Below are 24,402 nucleotides of genomic sequence, written 5' to 3'. Positions count from 1 at the left end.
TAATTTTATTTTTTTTCTAGAGATCCACCAGACAGCTGGTTAGTTTGCATTTAGTTTCCACCTTGCCAGTCAGTAACACAAACTAGACTTTTCCTTTCCCCACTGCACGTCACATTTTCCTGAGAAACTACTGCTGTTTATGTAAAGAGATGGGATGCTGCTGCTGCAATTAATATGTCTCTGCTGACTGCCAAGTTACTGTCTCTAGACGACAGAGACCAATAAATATTTGAAAGGTATTTAACATTTGTGCACATATTACCTGCTTTGTGGAAATCTTCATTGCTGAAATAACCGTGGGCTCCTAGGGAAAAACAGAGTTAAAATTTAAAATGAGCTATAAACATAAAAATTCTGTTACAACACTATTTGCATAAGGTAAACCCCCTGAAATTAAACTAGAAACTCCCTAGTAATAGTCCTTGTTGTAATTTGCAGTGGAATAATTTCTAGCTGTATAGGAATTAGAATGCATGTACATATCTGGGTGCATCTTTGATTGCTATGTTGATTGTAGGTATTTTATTTTCCATTATGAAGAGAATTTAATTGTGATCACTTTGTCACCAGTTCCACATCTTGAATTTTGTATCAATGCTTAATACTAAAATTGCATTTCAAGAACTTCCCAAGTAATATGAAAATAATAATGGCTGTATGAAAATTCATAGATACTATCTATTAAAGGTAATAACACTGAAATAAGCAACTCATTTTAAGTATATTGAGGTGAAAACCACATTCCTGTGAAATTTTATTCATAAGAACAAGTTTTAATCCCAAGTATAATCTTTTTAACTGCTCCACACTATTCACTTATAAAGAAGTTACATGCATTTTCAGAACATGCAACCAAAATGAGCAAGAGGTTCTTAGCATTCTGGAATATCCATCATTTAATCAACTGTTACAATTTCTAGGTCCAGGTTCTTGGATGGATTTTAATTTTAAAAGTGGCATAATTAGACAGTGTGCGACTCAATTTTGCATGAACTTTATTCCATCTAGAAATCTGCTATTGATCATACTTTTGATCATCATACTTTTGGTTGTGTACATTAATAAAGTGTTTATTAAGCTTTTACACTTGTATAGTTTTCAACTTGCTTATCCTGAGAGAATTTGATATGGGTCAGTGGATGGTAAGCATGGACTCACCCTTACAGAGGGGTTAATAGAGCTGGTATTAGAAATCATCAATTAAATGTAACATTTGAATGAAAATTGAACTCATTAGTTTGTTTGCTCAGCTGTTCAGAGAAATATTGCACAAATGGGGTTTAAAGAGGCATTTTTTATCAATGTAACAGATATGAAAGACTTTCAGCTCTGTGGAATTTTAAATGAAAAGCATTGTACTCAGCACATTGCAGTTTAACATCAAAATGCATTGCTCATGATGCACATATACTCTTTACAACTAAAGTAAACTTACATTTGGATGAGGGACTTGTAAAATCTGTTGGAAATTCCCTATTGAAAGATTCATATCTTATACACACAAGTTCTGCTAATTCCACTGAAATACATTAATGCCCTCTTTAAGGCTTAAATACATGTCTAAAGAGATAATTGAGCTTTCAAGTAAATCAGAACACCCAAATACCTTCATGCAATGAAAAAATACACATGTAAAGTAAAATTTAAAATTTGAATTTGCCATTAACTATTCTATTTCTGCAAAACCTTTCTGAAGTAAAATGAGTTCCTTCTTTCACTTCTATATTTTTCTGATCTCCTTTAGCTTGGCACTTCTACCTGTTTCATGGAAGAGATTCGTATATTACAAACAATTTCCAAATTAGCCTGTGTTCATGTAATGTATAAAAAGGAAAAATAAATGTTCTAAATTCCTTCTTATAGTTTCTATGTTAAGGAAGAAAGAAAAAAACACCCTAGATTTCTGTCCTCAAAAAACCCTATGGATTGCAAGAACAGGGGCACATATTTTTCAGAGGTATCTTGCACTCAGAACAGAGGTTTCTGAGCAAGACTGGTACCAGTAACATCAGGAATGCCCTCAAGAAGCTCTGTTCAGCTAGATGGCTGACAGAGACAAGATTGTCTCTGCTCAGAAAAAGAAGGCGAAGGGATGGCAACAGAGTTTGATGAGGATGTGGTGGCTGGGCCTGGGTCCCTGTCAGCACAAGAAGCTCCTGGAGCGTGCCAGCAGCATCTTCACACTGTCACACCAACCCCGTGCTCCCAGCCAGGGATAACCCCCAGCTGCCTGCAGATGGGAAGTGGTGCCATAAAACGGCACTGACAGAATAACGCGGGGAATGTAAATGATTCCTTGTTGTGTACAAAACACGAGACATCCCTGGGTTCTGTCCGGGAAGTGTTTGAAAGGTTTACTCAGCACTGCCTTGCAGGGCTGCCTGTGGGATGCTGTATTTTTTAGGTGGCTCAAACAGGAGAAATGGAGGAGATTGATTTCACCAAAAAGTATTAGAGTTAGGGGGTGTTTATGGTGCCTTGTGTCGGACCATGAAAATGAGACCCCAAAGTGACCTTTGAAAATACAAACACTTTGTTCCTCAGATTATTAAGCATATGAAATCTGCACAGATCACTGTTTTACCTAAAGAATCTTCCTACTTACAATATGCTGATAGTCTGAATAGTTTTGAGAATTGATGCATTTATAAATTTGTATATTACATATCACTTTGGGAGAAAACAGACAGGCATTGTCCCCAGACCCACACAGGTAGATATTTAACTCCAGCATGCAACAGCTCTAAGATTCAGAAATACTAATTTACTTTTGAAACCACTGAACAAGAGCCCAGAATGCCATTTCTTTTATCATTAACCTCCAGCTCACACTGAAAGTTTCAAGGTTTATTTTGACTGGTGTCAGGGTCTCTAAATGACAAGCTAATTAGAGGGGTATGCCAGGCTATTCCTTGGCTAGACTGCAAGAAGTTGAGTTTGCAGCTGTCCACAGAGAAATCTACAACCTGACACTTGAAATTTAGCTGCACTTACCCTAAAGACTGTCATTTCTTCCAGCAAGACTTCCTCTAATTCGTGCCAAGTCTCCTTAGGAATTGAAACCACTTTAAGAACTGTTCCAATATCTTGAAAAGGAAAAAAAAAGTATTTTCAGGTCCTTAAGATGAATACTTCTGCTTTGTAGCAGCCAGAATTTCTTGTAGCATATAATTATTTCACATATAAAGACTATGAAGCTACATTTCTCTCAGCGCTCATTCAAAAGAACTGCTATTTAAAATAACCTTAGAAAACAACGAATTTCAGTAGAACATTTAAGTATTTGAATTATCAAAATGCAACCAAGAAAATACATACTATTATAGTTATTAAGGAATAGACAGGACTGAAATACTATTTAGGTGACAGTATAAAATGACAGATTCACGACTGGGGAAGGAAATGCTCTGAATTTACCCAGGTGTGTTTTATAGTCCATTTTGAATATGATGTTTTTCTTTCTTAAAATGCATGTGAAGATGCTGCAGTATGGCTATTAAACCATCTGGACAAACGTTCTTAGACAGATGAAGCTGTTGGGTCTCTTAAGTACCTGCGATCTTCCCTGTGTCAAACAAAGTACCTAAGATGTATAAGCCCCTTAAGGCATCTCTATTTCTCTGTGTGTAAGATGCTGGTTCTTCACTGAGGGGTGAAAAGCATACAATTTGTGCCTTTGGTTTAGAAACAGGTGTTGTCCAGCGTTTTGGTAATATATCAAATTGCATTTTTTGAGTTTTGCAAAAAGCTTTAAAATGAACAAGGCCAGCACTGGAAATTCCAGAGCCACAGCCTTTGGCTTTGTGAACATGGTTGAGACTGAAGACCATCTCTGTTATTCAGCTTCTGCATCTGTAATTTATTTCTTTGTTTCTACGAGCACAATTTCCAGGAAACAACAAAAACACAAAGAACCATTTCTGGGCTGGCACACATCACTGCAGACTCTCTGAAATGGAAACAATCTGTATGCGACTTTTCTTTTTAACCAGCCAAGTGTAGTGCCATGTAAATGTATCACAGGTAGAATAACTATGTCCCCAAGGACTCTTCATGTTGCACATCCTACTGCTTTAATGGTTTAGGAAAACACAAGGCATTTTAAGTGGATAAAATTCTCAAATAACTGTAAAGGTTGACATTCTTAAAACAAGAATTTAACCATCAATTACACAAAAGCATATATATATATATATATATATATATACACATTTTATAAATATATACATAGTTTGTGGGTGTTAGCTGAAATTTCTGAATAAAAAGATGACAACTCCTATATCGAAAATGCACATAAAACTGAGACAAAGAAATCACATGCATTAGAAATATTTTTATAGGGCAACTGACTTAAAAGGTCTTGAATCAAAAAGAAAATACTGGTACTTAAATTCTTTACATGGTTTTGTATTTAAGTATTCTAGAAAACTTGGAATATCCTGTAGAACTGAGATTTTTCATTTTTTTCCATCTGTTTCCCTTTAAGCAGATGTTGATTTCTAGATACATATTTTTTGAATTTTAGAAAGATGCAATTCCTTTTCCCTTGGAATATGTACATCACTGTTTTCTTTCATTAGCCACAAATTAATATATTTTTTTAAAAACACAAAGCGTTAGTTATTTCTTAAAGCAACAACAAAGCAAAGCACATCTTTCTTTTTATTCAGGCATCTACATGTTTAAATTAAGCTACTAAAATATACTAGATAAGTGAGTTTGGATTGGTTTTCATTATGATCACTGCAACTGATTGACTATATTTAGAACAAGAAATATTGAGAATGTTTCAGAACAAATGCAATATAAACTTTAAAATAATAAGAAAAAATCCACATTTCTACTACAGAGTAATTCAGAATAACAGAAAATCTAACACTAGCTATATTTGTAATTTAATTGATGAGCTAATTTCCTTAATTATCCTGATAATATGATGACTGTGGTTTTGAGGAAAATACATTTTATGGGTGAAGAACAGGGAACTCTGACATAATAAATATAACAAAGTGTCACAACTCTATTCTGTGCTGGCCTAGGACTGCCCTCAGTCACAAACCATTAAATGCCATATCCTAGAAATCAAGGGAGATTTTTCATAAAACAGACTGAGTGGGCATTGAGCAGACACAAGTTTCCCATAATGTTGTTTCAACAAAAGGTCAGACTTTTAAGTGGCTCCTGCAACAATTACAGTTGCCTGATCTTAAGAAAGCCTCTGAGGTCAAAGATACACTGAGTTAATCACTGTGGAGACTCTGGGCAGGCCACAGGTACCAAAGAGCTTTATCTGGCTCCTACATCAAGTTTTACAGAGTAGTATTTCAAACAATTTCACACAAACAGAATCAGGCGTCTCCTTTAGGATCAATAGGCTCTCCTTAGTAAGATAAGATTACTGTTATTAATTGGCTTTACTGACAGAAGTACTTTAACTGTGCCAAAGGATGCCAAACATTAGACCATCAGGATATGCACGAAATCCTGTTTTTCTGATTACTTTCAAGCACACTGATAGGATTTTATTTTCATTGTGAAACACACTGGTACAATCAGAGTGGGAAAGAAACTGCTCAGCTCAAGATTTCCCCCACAGGAATGGAAAATGTGACCACACTGGATGGCTATTAATTATGTTGTGTTCAATTATCATCAGTTATTCAATGAAAAGGAGAAAAAAAAAAGTATTTCTTCAACATAGTGCAGTTCAGCAGCACATGGGAATAATGTAGATTGCTCTAACAGCAATGGGAAAATACAGAGAAATATTATCTAATCTGATGGGACAGACCTGCACAGAAAAACGCAGTCATACCCAGGGGAGCATAATTCTGGCTTTGTCGTAGGTTCAGATCACTAAGTGGGAAAATGGACTGTGACTAGAGTCCCTAATCTGCTTCCCAGTTAGTTCTTTGCTTGGGAAGAATTAATACATGCTGATTGTGTATCTGTTTGTGACTCTGACTCTGAGCAGCTGGCTCAGGCAGGCAGGGCTCAGTGCTGCCTCTTTGCCTTTCTCCCCACGTGGAAGAAACCTCTTCTTGATTCTGAAAACCACAATAAGGACAGTGAGCTCAGAGGAACATGAAGCAGCTTCTGTGCTCCAGCTCCAGGCATGGGTGTTGCAATGCCTGCTCTTGTCCCATGAGGCTGTGACCTCCTGCTGGAAAAAAAATGTTTTCTATTGGCAAAAGTAGTATTTCAAAAAATAAAGACACTCTGCACTTAGAAAGACAGGATTTTAGTGCTGAAATATCTTTTGGCAATTGCAACACTTTTCTTATAGTTTGTGGGCAGGGCTATCACCAGCATTGGGTGGAATCCTGAGCATTTACCACACACCTGAATATTAGTGGTTTAGGAAAACCCTAAACTGAAAGGTAAAAATTATGATTTAGGTTCTTTTAGAGGGAAATCTTGCCTGACTGATTTACCTAAGAACTTCTAGACATAATAACTAAATATCCAGTGTATGCAATGATAGCTACCTAGAAGCTGTAGCTCAGTTTCAAGCAAATCTTCCTGCACTGCCTGAAACAGACAGGAAATTCTGTCTTAATTTTGATCTTACTCTAACAACAGTCTTGAGGAAAGTACAGTGAATCTCTGGAATGACTTTTTGCTTTCCCTTGCAGAAACCAATGCATCTTTCTTAGCCCACAGGCCAAGATTTGGAGAGTTAAATGCCACCTCTTTTTCTCAAGAAATATACTTAAATAAGTTCCTTATGTTTGTTCAGCATCATACCATATATGTGACTAATTTGTTTTTTGTGGGCCAAATCAGGTCATAGAGGACTTGTTGAAAGGCACCAAACACTGTGAATTGTGGATGACATTCAAGTCTCTAATGTGTGATGGAAAATATATATGTAGTGTAAAATCATATGAAAATACTTGTCAATGTTTTATGCAAGAACATACTGTAGCACTGGTATCTAATAACTCAGTTTACAGCTTTCAAGTGCTTTAAACCTTCCTGCAGAGCTGTGTTTTCTGCAGTAAAATGTTCTGAATTGTTATTCTTGCACTGTGTTTGGTACACAAAACTTCACCAGCTCTCAGTTTACTCATAATACATTTCAGGCATCAACATGAAAGAGATCTTACATTTAAGATCTTACAATTGCTTTGGAAATTTGAACCCAGGTTTAGAGTACCAGAACTGTATTAAAGTATGTAAAAAGTTGGACAGAGGTATTTTTTTGGTCCAACACTGAAAAGAAGCAGTGGGGTTTGATTTGGTTTGGCTTCACAATGCCAATGTCTAATTACTAGTAATTTTGTTCATTAGAAGTTTAAAATATTTTATTCAACATAACTGAAGCATCAGCCAACTAATGTAAAACTTTCACAGATGAAGAAACAGATCCACGAGATCCAATTGTTACTCAGCAGAGTTTTGAAACCACTGAATTTAAGAAAATGCCTATCAGCTAATTTTTTGACACTCTTTCTCATTATTACCTTTCTGTAAAACATGTCTTTTCTGAGTGCATATTTACAGTTCCCTAAGATGCCCAAGCTGTATGATTCTGCAAATGCTATGGAAAGGATATCATCTTTCTATTTGAATACCACCTCTTCTGAAAACACTCCATTTGTGCCAGATATCTTCATCTTAAGTAAAATGATGGAGCCTCTTGGCTGAAGGGCTGAGCATCTTAAGGCAATACTTGAAATACTTGAAAAGCACAAAAGACTTTTACCATACCTGGATATTTGCCTCATTCACGTTAATACTTTTTATGCTGCACTTCAAAATGGGTACCTCAAACCCTTCATTTTAATACTAAATTATAATTAATAAGGCAAGACATTTCTAATAAAAATCCCTAATAGCAGTAGTTGGAAAGAGGGTGGTTTGATCTTAATCCAGATGGCAAAGCTCCTAAAGAATTAAGCTGCGCAGGCTATGGCCTGAACCTGTACCATTGGATGTTTGCAACAAAGACCTCCCCACATGCACAGTTTTGGGTCCTGCCCCAAATTTTCACATGTTTACACAATTCAGTCAATGTTTTGTCTTTCAGAGCATGAATTTTTATCTGCCTTAGGTTTCCATCAATCCTGGAGGAGCATGGCAGTGTAGATTCAAGACCTCTCACCTGTGCCAATGAACATCACGTCATACTGGCCATCTTCTGCATCCACCCGATCCACCACGATCTGTGTGAACTGGTAATCCACGTCTGTTTTGATCATGATGGGACGGTTGTTGATGGGGAATACTGGGTTGTACATGGCGGGATGGCTTCTGGCAAATGTGATGACTTCATCAGGAAGGTCCTTGGTGGAATCAAAACCTCCAAATGTTTTGCTGGGACACTAGCGAAAAAAAAGGAAATGTTTTACATTTTATTATTTATCATCCCATCTATGGCATTCTCTAATTAAATATGTCATGGAATCTAAGTGTTTTGTGACAGACAGCAAAAGTTAATTCTGTCACTCGTTTCTATTTTTTAATTTATTTGGTATTTAAACCAGTATGATTAATAGAATGCAAATGATCCTCATACATAACTGTTCTTATTCCTTTTCAGTGCAAAAGGCTTTTAAGTCCAGTTGTGATTAGTATTAGTCTTTAATTGTCAGAAGGAAGAAATCCTGAAATATCTAAATCATTTAATACAAGGCAAGCAATTCAATTTGGTTACGTATACAACACAAAATTAATTAATTATGCCATCGTCCTTGTTTCAAAGTAGTTGACTGGAAGTCCAAATTGCTAGGTGGGGAACCAAATGCTTAAATCCTGGGATAATGCCCTGTTCTACTGACTTTTCAAACCCCTACTTGTCTCAACAACTCAGTGTTGTCCATGTAGTCCTGATAATGTGGATCCTGTTACACTAAGTCAAATCTAGTGAGTCATGTCTTAAAAGACACAAATAGTTTTTTTTTTTCTCCCCTCTGACTCTAAAGAAAACCTTCTGTGAGTGTTACTCATCATGCTGTCCACATGAACTCTTAGGTGAGAGGATCTCATTAAGGAACTGCAGTAACTCCTCACTGTCCTGCACAGCTGGTGTGTCCCATTGGGGTGAATCTGGTCCCACGATGTAAGACAAGAAAAAATCTCCCCTGTATATACCTAGGGGTGGGCCAGACAGTTTTGCCTCTCATCTGTGAGAACCACAGGGCTCTTCTTTTCACATTTAGCTTATATTCTGCCACTCCAAGCAGAAACCAGAGGCGCATAAGGAAAGGAGAGGTAAGACCAAGGTCTTGGTAGACACAAAAGTCTTCCTCTGCTTTCACCTATTACATATCCCCATCAGGACACTCTGTGCCTGATCACCACCATCTGCCCTCATCTCTACTGTAGAACTGGTAAGTATTTCATGAACAGTTACCTGTAACATTGTCATAAGCATTAGCAGTATATTAGCACTGTTCAATGGGTGCAGGAAACGAGCCACAATGACCAAAGGCCAAAGATACTTGTCAAAGATCTTGGTGACCCCAACTGCAGATCTGTTCAGATAACTCTTGAAGACATATAAAACACTGAATCGCAGCTGAAATTAATTATTTTCCAGTATTTGACCTTCAAATATAAACAACTGGTGGTAAAATGCCCAAGATAATTTGCCCTTTATATCCAGGTATAAAATACCTTCCAATTAAATTAAAAACCTAGCGGACAAGATCATATTAAGCAAGAATCCAGACCTTGCAGGATGCTCAACAGAAAAAAATCAATTGTCTTTGCTATCACCTTGATCCAAATTATTAATAATTCAACAGAAATGAAATTTAAAAATCAATGTCTAAAAAGAGTAGTTGCTGTACTCAGCAAAGGGACACTTCCAGCATGGACATATAAAGTGTAAATTGTCCCTTGTGGGCATATTTGTTAGTAAGCAAATTCCATATTTGTTAGTAAGCAAATTCAGTTTGTACAGAAGGTAATAGAGGAGAGAAGAAGAATATTTGATTAAGGCATGTGGAGCAGACAAAGCAGAAACCAAATTAGCTATCTATTTTAGTTTTTCTAGATTTTTTTAACCCTTTTCTTATTATTATATGTTGCTGCTCTTTTGTACAAAAATATTATGAAGAGAAAATCAGACAGACTTTTCATGATTATTGGCCAAACCATTCTCTGTCTCAAAAATAGTGTTTCAAATGCTACACTTAAAATTTAAGTTTGCTTTGCATCTCAATTAATATTCCAGCTACAGTTCAATGCTAATTCCTTGGATTAATTAGATAACAATTAATTAGATAATAGCTGTAAAGTACTCTATGCATAAAATTCACTACACAAGAACTAAGTATTGTTAATTGCAGCTGGGCAAACACTGAAAAAAAATACTAAATGAACATTCATTTCAATTGCAGGCAAATGAATTTTAGCTGTGTTTCAACTGCTTGAATATTTACTTTCTGGCTCATTTTCTAACAAAGGATTTTACTTGCAGCAATATGAAACAATCTCCCCAGGGAAATGGTCACAGCACCAAGAGTGCCAGAGCTCAGGAAGCATTTGGACAATGCTCCCAGGCACAGGGTGTAACTCTTGGGGTTGCTCTGTTCAGAGCCAGGAGTTGGATTCAGTGACCCTTGTGGTTCCCTTCCAGCTCAGGATATTCTATCATTCTATGGACCAAGATATACTTTGCACAGAAAATTCATAAAACTAGAATTAGAGTCATAATTCTGTGTGTTTGAATAAGACTCTCAGTTCTGAGACCCCTATTACTCCTTGGATCCCCTGCTTTTCTGAGAATAAAAAAATTACTGTAACCCTGTGTCTTTATATGTGAAGTTTCAAGTGCATTACCAGGACTAGGCCTAGTAAGGAATCCAACAGAACAAATCATTATCTACATTTTGGTAGGAAGAAAAAGGTCTTTGGTCATAACTCTTGGTACCATGAAGCAGAGAAAACCTGAACTCTGTAGCTGAATTCACAGAAAGTCAGATCGGAATTCAGCATGAGCTACCTGAGTTAAGATGAGGTATACAAAGAAGTCCTACCTCCTCTCTCAGATGAGAAAAGAAAAGAAAAGAAAAGAAAAGAAAAGAAAAGAAAAGAAAAGAAAAGAAAAGAAAAGAAAAGAAAAGAAAAGAAAAGAAAAGAAAAGAAAAGAAAAGAAAAGAAAAGAAAAGAGAAAAGAAACTCAAGTCCTGTAGATCCTACAGGAAAAATTCTGGCAATTTCTTTGTTGCATGTGAAGCTGATGCAGAATTGTTTACCAAGCTTTCTGGTTTTTCAAAAACCATCTACTTTCCTTTTCTTTTACTCATACTGGGCAAATCACCAGATGCTCAAGAAGTTTACTGGCACCTCACCTATTAAATTCCTGAGATAATTCAGCACTGTTTAACTGCAGTGCAATCTGGAAATGAATTATTCTAACACCAGTTTTTTTCCTCCCATCCCTTTCTTCATTTCTTGGAAAAGGAGTCCAAAGGTCTGACATCTGAGGAACTTCAAAAATATTTTTCTTCTTCATTTTCAACAGATCTTCAAATCATTGAAAACACACACAACTTCATCACTTTATAAACAAAAAAGCTTCTTTCCAGCCAGAAATGCACCTCATTTTACAATTCAGTTTTATCTCATTAATACAACAGAATGATTTTAGCAACTGTGAGGGCTTGCCTCTTTTTTTAAAGTGGCAGAGCCCAGGATTAGAGTCCTGGCATTGTGCTAGGACAAACTACTGCCCTCTAACAAGACTTATAGTGGCATGGCCTCCTGCACTTCATCTGTGGGGCTAAGCAGACCTTAAAATTTGGGATTACATTTGATTTTAGGCAAGAAAACAGCTTATGGTGGAATCTGAACATTTTGCACTTTGCAAATCTTAATAAAAACTGTAAACTCCATTCTGATAGAGTAGCCAGAAACAAACTATTTGTAACCAAACTACATTTCCTTACTTTGACAAAGGCTCTGGTGTCTTAGCTCAATTTGCCACTTAAGGGCTGGGTTCTGGCCCTTGTTTTTCTGCTTATTCTGGGGAAGTTGATCAAGTTATCCTTGTCTCATGTACAACTCAGACCAAGACCCTCAGAGAAGCTGAGGAGTAACTCCCAGGCAGAACTGAGGCCAGAACTGTCTCAGGACACAGAACTGCCAGTCTCAAGAGCAAATATTTGAGCTGTGTATTTAGAATCTCAACAGAGCTGCATCTCATCTCTGCGTAGGAATGAATGCAACAGAGTCTGTGTGCAGCAGTCAGTTCTTTATCTCAGTCTATTTCTGTAATAGAAACATGCAACATTCTTCATTGTCCATAGTTCTACATAATATCTAGTATCTGGTTTTGTTCAGAAAGGTTAATTGAAACTGCAATCAAAGAGGAGTACAAAGGAACAGAATAATGAACATTAAGTCTGTTAAACTGAAAAGGTGAGAACAGCTGTACAAGAAATACCAAAAATATCTACTCATTCACATTTTCTAGATTTGTAACACAATAGTACTTCAGAAAAAAACCCAACTCCCTGACATAACAGAATTAACTGTAATAATTCGGAAAAAAAGCTCCACCATCAGATGAGAAATGAAACCTCTTTTATACTGCAGAGCTTGTATTTTAAGTCTGGAAAAAATTAGAAATTCCTTTACTTGCAGTGAAGGAGTGAGGAGTGCTGAGGAATCCAGCTGTCAGGGAGCCACTGTTTTCTTTTACTTAGGAAGTAATTTTCATTAGCTGAGCATATATATCAGTTGAAAGATCAGATTTGAAAGGACAATTTCAAATATACCAGAGAAAAGTAGAAAATATGATGAACTAAAGAAGCAAAGTTATTCCTGTTTTCTTTTGTGCTTTATATTTAAGAAGACTTTGAGAAGAATGTTTTAGACATATATATTATTTCCACATATGCATTTTTATGTATCCATGTGTACATATATATGTAATCTTCTGCAATGACAGTTCTCAACATAAATGGGCCAAGCTGATTTACACAAGCTGAGGAGCAAGCCCAATGAATACAATTAATGCTTGTTTCATAAATGTCCCATCTTCTTAGACTACTGGAAATTTCAGAGGCAGTTAAATATCTCTAGAATGTGATGATATCAGTTGAAATATGGATGTCTTATATAGATGGATATTTTAGTAATTTATAAACCTGAAACAGAGAATCTGGTAAAATCAGATATTTTTAAAAAATTCCAGGGGAAGTTAGAAACTATTGTAGTTACTCCATCATCTGTTGCAGAAATATCTGTTTTACTGTCCTAGATTTAATGTGGACTGAAAGTTCCTAATAGGCAAATCCTCTGTTTTCCATTCATTTTTATGAAGAATGGCTCAGTCAGCCAATATTTGGGGAAAAACCCTAATTCCAAGGAAAGGATAATGCAACATAATTTATGAAACGCTTGACTTTCAATAAAATTCTCCAGCCATTACCGAAACTTCTTTTGAAGTTGTTAACACGAATGCCAAAATTAAAATCCAAGTGAAGTTGTTACTGCAGTTTCATATGTTACAAAAAGATCAGTACATTCCGGACCTGGAGGAACTGTTAGCTTTCCCTTCCGCCACTCTATCTATTTCGTTATTTGTGTCAGTTTCTTTCCTGGATCTCAGCTCAAGGACCATGTCATGTGTGAAATATTTTCCTCAGTTTTCCCGGTTCAGATTCCTTGTGGTACTCACAGTTCCTGGCCGTGGGTAGGGCACTCGCCCTTGGTAGGGAACCCACTGGTAGTTGGGGCCGTCTCGGTGGGCATAGGGACCCAGGAACACCCTCCTGACATCAGTCATGCTGTACATGCACACTGCTGATCCCTTGAAGATATTGCTGAAAATGAAGGGAGAAGGAACCAAATCAGTTTCTTTAATCAAGCGCTAGACCTATGGGAATAGCAGCTTGATGCTTTCTAATTTATTGCATGTGATGATTGTCAAACCTCTGACACGCTCTCAGAGCAATCCTCACTCACCTCCTGTGAAAGTTCAGCAAAACTGATATGATCTCCCAGACATTTTCCTTAGCAGATGGCTGCTATTTCACTCTTTAAAATATCTTGTCCCCAGAAGGCCAAAGCCCAGATTTGAGTAAATTTCAGTGAGGCTTTCCCTAGAGAGCTATTCAATTTTTTCCTACACTCTACATTTTTCTATTTTTTTAGCAGTCTTTTCCATCATTTGGTCAGCACAAGTAAAAATTTCAGTGTTGTTTCTTACCCTGACATTTTTTACAGAAGACAGTAAGGACTTGTAAATCTCCCTTTTCTATGCCTGGTATCACTAGAAACATTCTTTTTATTTAGAAACTAAAACTTGTTTCCTTCACAGATAAATATGGCAATACAACCAGTACAGCAAACCTTCCTCAGGCCAAAGCTACAAGTATATTTTGTTCTTGGTGAAAGCACAATGTAACAAAAACATTCAAGTCACAGTTATATGTGATTCAATAACAGAACCTTTGAAAGATCATTAGACTTTCCAGATTTCAGCAATATTTTTTATTAAAATCTCCTTGTCTAGCCAATTTCTCACTCCACAGATTTCCTATTTTACACTGCCCCCAAACAAGTTTATTTATGCTTGCATTCATTTTCCAAATCTGTGTGGAAAGGGCTGATCCCTGCTATAAAAAGCCAATTCAATGGCAAGAGCAGCCTGAGAAACTGATAGTCTTTGTGTTTGCTAGCTTCAGGGTGATGATGTACACTGCTCGTAAGAAAGAAACCTAATTCACTACTTCTTACTGACACTGACTTCTCAGTTCAAAGGTTAAGAAAATTTTGTGGTTTTTAAAAACAGTTTTAACAAAGAGACCTCTCTAAAACCAGCAGCCACCCAAGTTTCCATGCAAGAAAATGATATGCTCTGTACCTGGAAGTTGTAAACACTCCATAGACTATTGGATTTTTAGGGTCTTTTGAGTTCATTAGGAACACATCCTCTGTAATGGTAACAAGAAAAAGAAAAGAAAATCAGGTTAAATTCATGCAGTAATACCTGAAGACAACTCTATTTCCCAGCCATTTCTGCCACTTACGTAGTTCATCAAAGTGTGTGTCAATGCCATTGGGTCCTGGCACAGAACAAATCAGACGTGCTTTGAGGAAAGTTGTCCATTTGTTCACAAGGCTCCTGTGTCCACCAAAGTCATTCTAATAACAGAAGTGTTTTGCATTAATATTTAGCAACAGTCTTTCCTTCAAGTATCAACAGAGTAGAGATAAAATATAGTAAATAAGACGACATTTAGAGAAAACAAGAGAGAAGAATTCACCCTCTACATACAAAAGCAACATTATGTTGAAAAGACACAAAATGTGAATTGTTTTTATTTTACATTGATTGTGTCATATTTTATACTAGTCCATAATTTAAAAACAGAAACCTTCAAATCTCTTTATATAACTTTGTACAATTTTATACATAATCAACACTGGGAAAAAAGAAATTGGCAGAATATCTTGCTCCAAAGCTCCTGGTCTGCCATGTCCTGGAAAAGCTGAGGGTGTTTATTATGCTTAACTGGGTAGCAACAAAGTAGAAATGAAACTTGCAATGGAACAAAGTAGACAAAAATGCCAGAACAGTGGGATCAGCTGTACAGCCACAAAATGTAGAAACAAAGGGTCCTGAGGACTTCATGCTTGTGGGGTAATTGGTTTAAAAGTAGGAACCTCTGAATTCAAGGAGGTAAACTGAAGTTGTGCTTATGGATTAACAGAAAATTTTACTGTAAACACCACAGCTGCCAAAACTACAGCATTTTTTAATATAATTTCATTAGCAGAAATGTTTTTGGAAGTCTGTCAGAAAACCATCTGGACGTTTATTGGTGTGGACAAATGATTCATCTTGCAGTCAGTAAGGGTCTTTGGAATGGCTGCCCATTTCTACAGCTAACCTTAAACAATCATTTTGCTGTCCCTTCCTTTGCCTCTGTTTTATGTGGGAATGGAAAGGTATTAACATTTAAAAAGCAAATTCTTCAAATGTTTTTGGCCTACTTCGAAGTATCACATTTCCTGTAAAAAGACTTTCTTTTGCAGACACTTTCTAAGCCTCAGAAGATATCTACGACTTTTTAAACCAAACATCATAGTTTGTGAAGTTTCCCCCCAAAAAGAATTGAATGGTATTGATTTCTCTATGTCATCCCCACGCTATTTTTGTCTTGGGATGATCCAAGAGTTAATTCCAATGTTAATACTGAATAGTTAACAGGTGAGAAAACACAATCTCTAAAATTGCTTGCAAGTGCATTCAGTATCACACCAAGAATCCATCATCTGACCTTGCAGATCTGCCCTATCCTGGCGTGAGTGGCTTTTCCAGTGTGCTCTCCATCAATTGCATTTTCGCGGAAGAAGAAGTAGATCTTGTCATCTTCTGGATTGTCGCTCTCTGGTATCAGGTGAGCACTGACAAATCTGGGATCTGAGAAGACAATGCCATTGAGCACATTACTACTGCATGAACTGGGTAATTTATCTTCCTAACATAAATAAATTGTCATTTTTCTTTCCAAGATCCAGTCATTGCATCCCATGGCAAATATTTCTATATTAGGAACATCATCACCTGCTAATGTGTGACAGATATTTACATTCCTCTTATCTTTAATACAGAGAGGTGTTTGCTACAGGTATTTAATGAACAAATCTTAACTTTATTATTGGAGCAATTAAATGTTCATGAAATCTCTTTACAAATGTTTGTATAACATTACAGCATGGTTTCATAATTCCGTGTATTTATTACTGACATTTTTCTTCTTCTTTGGATGTCTGGACTTCAGTTAATCTTTCTCTATAAGTCAAAATTAAAATGAAAGAATTATGGAGACAAATGTAAAGTTCTCACCTTAGCAGTTAAAAAAAATTTACACCTACAAAATTGTTAGTGCATTACTGTTAAAAAAAGTTAAGTTGAAAACCACATTTTGGTTGATACTACCTTCACATGATACCCCAAATTCCCAAATTTTTGTCTTCTTTTAAAAGATAAATATATTTTAGAATTTCTACTCAAGTTGTTGAAATACTTTGTCTTGCCATTTTTGTAAAGGTTTTTTTTTACATACATTAACTTTATTTCTTAACTATTAGAGTGAAAACTTTATTTGGTGCCAAAAAGATACATCAATTAGCAAAAATACATATAATGTGGACATATTGATGGGTTACATAAAAATACTGTAAAGGAGTTTTGGGAGAGAGAATTTTATAGAATTCACATCAATAAATTCATACCAGTGTTGCATCTGGCTCATCACTGTATTTTACAGAGATAATTCAGCTGGTATCTTTCACTATATTTGGAAAAGGAAGGCATATCCAACAGATTTACCAATCTGTTTCATAACCATTCTACATCCTGCTGGGATAATTAACTGTAGAAGAACTATATTTAACTACTCAGAGTCCTGTTCCTATGTGAAATTGTAAGCTATTTTAGTGTCTGTATTAACATCTTTTCAGTGTATATTTATTGCCAGATAGTCATGGAAATAATGAACTTTGCTATGTTTTGCCAGTTTGCACTAGCTGGCCTGTGCAACCCATTGCCTTATTAAGGATGGCAGTGTTTTTAAGACACATCGACAAGTTATGCACACAGAAGTTTACAAGTTTAGATGTTTATATTATATGAGTATATACAGCATAATTTTGTGTGTATGTGTGTGCATTATTACGTACTCTGTGTGTATATATGTATATATTCTCATTTTTTTTGTGTATGTAGGTACATACGTGTATATATTTATATGCAAGTACAGAAGGATGACCCTACTGGCACAGACCAAAGTTTACTTAGATCAATACACAACCTCCAAGATTCTCCAGAAGTAATTATTTGAGACAAGAAAGAATATGATGATTACAAATAATATTCTCCAAGAAGCAAGTCCTTTCCTTCAGCTGTTTTCAATGTAGCTGATTCCCTGAGATTTGCTGCTTCTGTGTCCTTAGTTAACTCTCAATAGACTTTCAATCCAGTTATCTGTCCAGTTTCTTCTTGAACCCATGAACATTTCCAGAATTCAGCACGTCCTTTTGGATATTGTTCCTCACCTAAATAATGTAATGAACTAAAATTTACTTCTGATTTTTGTTTTGAACATTGATTTTAATAACTTCATTTGGTTCCTCTCAATTCCTGTATTGGAAAAATGCTCAGTGATCAAGATGTGGATGAACTATGCTCTTTAACAAGGGCTGGAGCAATTCCCTTTGCTGAATTCTCAGTTTTTCTTTTTTCCTTTTTTTCCTAATAATTTCTAGCAGTTAATATGGATTAGACAGCTCCTAAACAGTAATCTGAAATTGTCATGGAATTTACATGCCATAACCTCAGAACCTCACTCTTCATTGGTGGTGCTCTGTCCATAGCCCATTCTTTTATATATGAAGATAGACATGCTCTCCTCATGGTTTTCCCCATGGTTTATCACTACATATTCATCAAAAATAATTTAATTTGTCATTTGATTGCTTAGCTACCCAGTTGCATTAAGATCCTTTTGTGATCCTTCACAGTCTTCCTCTGTCTCACTCTGCGGAATAACTTAGGTTCATGTGAAAAAAAGCCAACTTCTCATTCAACCTCTTTTTCAGGTTATTTATGAATGTGTTGAACAACACAGGCCACACATCAGATCTCTGTGAAACTGTGTCTACCACCTATTGTCTCTTAAAACAAACATTTTTAGACATCTGAGGACATGAAAAATCTGAGATCTTAAGCTCTCCACCCCAAACCCCAGTAATGCAAGCTATTAAATGTCCTTCCTTTCTTTCTAGTGTGCATTTAATAGCCTTCAAGTTACACTGATACAAGATAAAAAATATCTCAACTACTTTTTATGTGATATACTAGGGCTTTGCATGCAACTTGAATTTCAAGAAACAAGGGTTAAAGCTTGAAAATTTCTTCACTGCAGTCTGGGGAAGGATCCATTAAAAAAAAAGGATACCCATTAGAAGACACTGTTCTTGGCTACTGGATCTGGAGAACCTCTTTTCTGAATATGTTGTTTTTACATCCTTAAGGGCTTAATGAAAAAGGGCAAAAAAAAAATTCAACCAAAACCTAAGCACATTCCCAAATGGCCGAATGATTTGTTTCTAGCACAATGGGTTTTGTAAATCACAAGAGATCAAGTTCTAAAATAAATCACTATATTATCAGGTGTCAAAAATCTAACTTTACATTGGCCTATGAAGATACTGTGGGGAGCCCCATTTTGAGGCAAAAATATTGCTGATATAGCACTGGTTATGTAAACTTGCCCTCGGTTAGCATATTATTATTCTTTTCTTTCCCTCTCATAATTTTGTAAGTGAACCAGAAATAGTAAGACAGTTTAGTATTAAAGCAGGACTGACACAACAATGATAGAAAAATAGTTGAATAAATTGAAAATATGTATTTTAAATGATTCTGTCAGAGTGCCAGCAGAGAAGAGGGTTGTGAGGCAGGCAGATAAAACTAACACAGCTAGAGCACGTGTGAGTATGCTTTGCATACACTTCTTACAGTGCTCATCTGAGATGGATTCAGATTTTCAATGAGTGATTAATAATCCTGACTACATCCCTGCAAATGAAGTAGTCACACAACCTTGTATTAAAAACACATCCATTGTACATCATGGAACAGCTTTTCTTGAACAACATTTCTTACTGAGCACACCTCAGATTGTTTTTCCATCTAGTTAAATCAATATGTTTTAGTCAATAAAAGAGTGGTTCTTCGTGTTAGAGGGCCCCTGCTCTTGTTACCTGGTGGTGCTTGAGTTTTTCCCCCTCGTCCATCTAACAGATTTATGTCTATGCAGTGAACCAAATAAATGAAGAAGGCCACATGTGCTTTGTTGCATATAGAAATATATTAATTTCTGTTTAGAATGAATGTAGTGGTTACAGAAACAACATCATGATACCATGTGCGGGGAGAGGGAGAGAAAAGTGCTTGATAATTTCATGGGTTATAAAGCTAAGAACCAGTGATCTGTAGTGTGTTCTTTATTGTTCCACTAGCACAGGGGCTGTCTGACTTGCCTGAGGCTTGATGCACACTTGCATTCAACCCCAGGGCTTCAGACCATGCTCACTGCTGGCTGCTGAGGGTCTTGATGAATCAATCAGCCAGATGGCCAGCAGTCACGCAACGCAGCCCTCTCCACGGACTGCACAGCACTTATTTACTGCTCCTCTTTGAGGGCTGGAAGGGAGATATCCACAGATGAGGGAATAAGGGACTTCTCCTTGGCTCTCCTAATTGCTCACCCATGCAGCAGAAGAAAGAATGTCATCCATGAATGTGTACGTTCAAGTATCGAGACTGCCCTGCCCTGCCCTGCAAATTTAAACAGGTTTGGTATCAAGGGGTCCCCATGGGAAGTTTAAAATAATTCAGTCAGGGTTGACCTATTTCATACATACAACACAACACAGCCACGAAAGAAATGCTGGAATGAACTTCAAGCAAGTTTTACTGAATGGGAAATAGGACTTTGATCCAAACCCACCAGTAACAATTGTAAAAGTGTTACTGGTGTAAAAATAGCACTGCAGCTATTGGGGGTAGACGGAATGACTTCAAATTTCTGAGTATGAATTATGGAGTATTCTGTAACCCTAAAACTGCCTCCAATCCACATAGCCCCCAGAAATGCTGTAGCAACAGTTCAACACATTCTTGTTTGAAAGAAATCTCCCATTGGTTCGAAGTCCAGAAAGCTTGTTCTGGGAAAATAGATTCAGAAATAATTTGACAGCAAATATTTTGCATGATTCATTGCTTTTAAAAAACACAGGCAGACAATGTAGAAGACTGCTTTAAAAAACAGCATACATCAAACAAACATTTCTGAAACGTGTTTTAGCATGATCAAAGGAGAAACAAAGCCACAACACAAACACGATCAAAATAAAAATTACAGCTAAAAACACTTCTCTGATCTTGCAGCCAAAGTGAACAAGCTAAAAATAAAAACTTAGATTTTTATTTAAAACAATCAGCCTTTAAGAAGCAAATTATTAAAGTCCACACCTTTTTCAGTCTCCTTTTTCCAGTTGTCTTGGCTGTGGTGCTGCTCCTCAGATCCCATATGACACCTTTGTGTGCCCTCCTGCAATTACCAGCTCAGCAGACATTTCTCTGGCAGCAGCCCATTAAACTGTCCTTCCTGAGAAATCTGGCTCTTTATGAAAACGGCACCTTGGTCCAGCTGCCTTTATGATTTATTTGCCATTGTTTGCTTATTTAAGTAATGGAAACATGTTTTGCCTGTCTCAGCGTTTCAGGTTGAGGGAAAGCGAAGGTAAATCGATCTGCACTGGTTCTTTAACAAATGTTACTCTTTAGCAACAATAACCGCACAAATACACTCACACACCCAAGAGCAGGAAACAATAAAAGTCAGAGATTGGCTTTCTAAGTGAATTGTATTAGCATTTTAATGAAGATCTATAAACTTGAAGGCACAGAAATTACCTTTAGCTGTCAAGATTGAGTAAGCTGAAGGAACAGAAGCTGGGGTCATCTCTTCATCACTTGACAAGAACCAAAGGGCAGTTCTCTCAGGAAATGCTTTGTAAAGAGTTTGAACTGGATGCCCCTATTATTGTATATTTATGGTCAAAATGACTAATTTATCAGTTCACAGCAAGAAAATTCTAGGAAACTTGGGAAATTTTATGCTCAGTAAAACTGCAATTGCTGTAATTTAATGAAAAGTACTGGAGGGTGACTGGGACCCTGAGGAGAGGAAGGCTAGAGAAGATGAAATTAAAAATTTAACAACAACAAAAATAGACAGCTACTCCAGGCTTCATAACCACGTACAGCACCGGTCCGCTGGGACCCAGCACAGAGAACCAAACACTGTCCTCACAAAATCTGGACTTGCTCTCACTGTGAAGCCCCACTACCCACAGAGAAGAGAGCTGCAGCTCCAGTCACAAATGTGCAGAGCAGAGCTTCTGCCTCAGCAAGGTCACCAGAGGACAAAGCTGTTAATATGTGGTGATGAGAGAGCTAGGATGGTTTGTGGTTTTACACACTCGAATGCAGTTTACAAAACACCAAAGCTTTTAGTGGTGTTCTCTCAAAGTCCCTTCATTTAAATTCCTCAACTTTCACATTCCCCTTGCTGCTGTGGACTCAGGAAAATGCAGCAGAGCTCTCATGGATTCACTGCTTCCAGCGAAGCTCCTCAATAACACGGATGGCCACATCAGACCACATCCTCAAAGCTGGAACGCTGTTTGCACAAGGGATAACTTGTGGCTATTATGGAGCTAATATGAGGGTTTTGTGGTAACTTATTGTCAGATGCTAACACAGAAAGGACAGACCACAGAGTAGAGATGTCATTTAAAGATGCTGTTTACAAAGTCAGGAGGATGTGTGGCATGCAGGCCATGCATGATCAAGCTGTCAGCAGCTATTACAAGGTAAAAAGCCCTATGGTCCCTCACTGATTTTGCAATGGAAATTCCCCTCAGAAAGAGTTTTAAAGGCTGATGATAATCATCAAATGGCTTATCTTTGAGTCAAGATGATCTTAGAGTAGTGCATTAGTTATGTCAGCTAGTTTCTCCTTCTTAGAAGTGATATCCTATTTTTTATCAAATTTTCAAGGATTAGTAAAGGCAATTTTTGTGTGACAGATTATAAAACACACTAATAAGTGTAAGGTTTAACTAAAGTTTCCTTTCATTAAATAGTGTACTTTTTAAAAAAAGTATTTGATTCCAAACTCTTTTCATAATTAAAAAAAAATCTCAAACCAACAAATCCTTCCTCTGCAGATTCCAACTGCTATGCTTCAGTGGTGACTTGTGTGACACAAAGGGATTACCGACTTTCAAGGATGAAAGGTATTAAAAGTAGCAACAACATATCACTCTTCTGTCATTTCAATACATGGGTGCAGCAGCACTGTAACACTCAAAAGACATGAATTAAAAAAAGACACACCGTATTTTTACACATGTAAATTCTTCTGCATCTCAAAGGTACACTTACACATACAGCAACAGGAGTCTAGCCCTTGTGGCTTTTACAGTGGCTTGACCAAAAGTGTCATCCATGCACCATTATCATTATGAGAGACAATAAAATTGAATTTAAATGGTTGGTTTTTTAAAGGAATTACTGATCTGTATTTGAGGCAAAAAGCAAGAAAGGGAAGGTGTGTGGTAACATCCTAAAGCATTCATGCTCCATGCTGGGGGCAGCCAGCAGAAGGGAAAGCTTGGCAGGGCCAGGCTGGGACCGGGGGCTGGCACTGATGCAGGGTAAGGGGAGCACAACCCCAGTTTGGGTGCTCAGCGCCTCTGGAGAATTGTAAATGAGTCCTGTGTACCTGCCAAGGCAATGCCACCACCCCAAGATCCCTCATCTCCTCAGCCTTAGAGGCATAATTCAGCATGAACATATCTTGGGAGTAACATTTTGGCTCCCACAGGAAACAGAAGGGAGAAGATGTTGATCTCTGATGCAATTATCAGTTTCTGGAGCCTTTGTTCTAATGAGACAACAATAGTTTTGATTCCTTGTTAAAGACTAATTATATGGTGAAGAAAAGTGAATATAAAAGTTCAGTAAAATTATAGCTTAATGCTCAAGATAAATTGGATTTCTCACAAAACAATGCTTATGATCTATCCACCCTATTTAATTTAAGAGAGGTGATTATTATCTCCTTACAGAACAACAAGCAAAATTAACACCTCTTTTCCATTTCTGACAGTGTTTCATGGTTGTTGTATATCTATCAACACAATTAATTTTAAACTTACTTACTTGTCCCTCAGAGAGAGTAATTGGGCAACTGAGAAAACTAGTGTCCATCACAGAACAGAAAGTGAGGCTTGCAGCACACTGTCTGCATTTAGGAATACTTTAATCTCAATTTTCTCTGTTTCTTAAAGGTAATGAGAGTTCCAGCTAAGAGCCTGCTTCTTCCTCTCTCAGTCATTTATCTGAAGCTTTTGACATTGATGTTTGGAAATAAAAACACTAGAAAGCCTGTGCTTTAACTGTGTAACCTACATCTTTAGAGCTCTGGATGAGTGACAAGAACTAAATACCAGAGTCTTTATGCTGAGACGTGATGTATTAGGGGAGGAAGTGGAGCGTGGAGGCACTGAAGACAAAAGATGGTTCTGATTTGGGGTGTTACAGACTTTTGGCATACAGAGCCATGCTGCAGGCCTGCCTTTTGTAAGCTCTGAAGATTCACAGGTGGAGCACAAGTCCCCGGAGATGCTGAAGCAGTTTATGGCAGCTGATCCTAGAAGTCAGAAACCAAAACCAGTTCCTCTCCATTAATGAGATTTTCTCAGGCCTTTCTGAATGCTGAGAGATGTGTGTTTATGTCTTGGTGGAATATTCTTCCTCTTTGCCACCTGGAAATTAAGGGCACAAGAAGGTGTGCG

At 37.0% G+C, this 24,402-nt stretch overlaps 1 protein-coding gene across 1 annotated transcript in view; it reads right to left on the bottom strand.

The window, feature by feature from the left end:
• Positions 1–24,402, bottom strand: part of SEMA3A (semaphorin 3A) — a 165,897-nt gene that overhangs the window by 21,133 nt on the left and 120,362 nt on the right. Inside the window, exons 8-14 of the mRNA XM_058021922.1 lie at positions 16,245–16,387; positions 14,991–15,105; positions 14,825–14,894; positions 13,637–13,781; positions 8,108–8,327; positions 2,995–3,086; positions 263–304 (exon numbers count right to left, since the gene is read on the bottom strand). Of these exons, the coding sequence (XP_057877905.1) occupies positions 263–304; positions 2,995–3,086; positions 8,108–8,327; positions 13,637–13,781; positions 14,825–14,894; positions 14,991–15,105; positions 16,245–16,387 (827 nt within the window). The remainder of the gene's footprint in view (positions 1–262; positions 305–2,994; positions 3,087–8,107; positions 8,328–13,636; positions 13,782–14,824; positions 14,895–14,990; positions 15,106–16,244; positions 16,388–24,402) is intronic.

The sequence above is a fragment of the Melospiza georgiana genome, chromosome 4, assembly GCF_028018845.1.
Source record: "Melospiza georgiana isolate bMelGeo1 chromosome 4, bMelGeo1.pri, whole genome shotgun sequence".
NCBI classification, from domain to species: Eukaryota; Metazoa; Chordata; class Aves; order Passeriformes; family Passerellidae; genus Melospiza; species Melospiza georgiana.
This window is presented reverse-complemented; position numbering and strand designations above follow the sequence as displayed.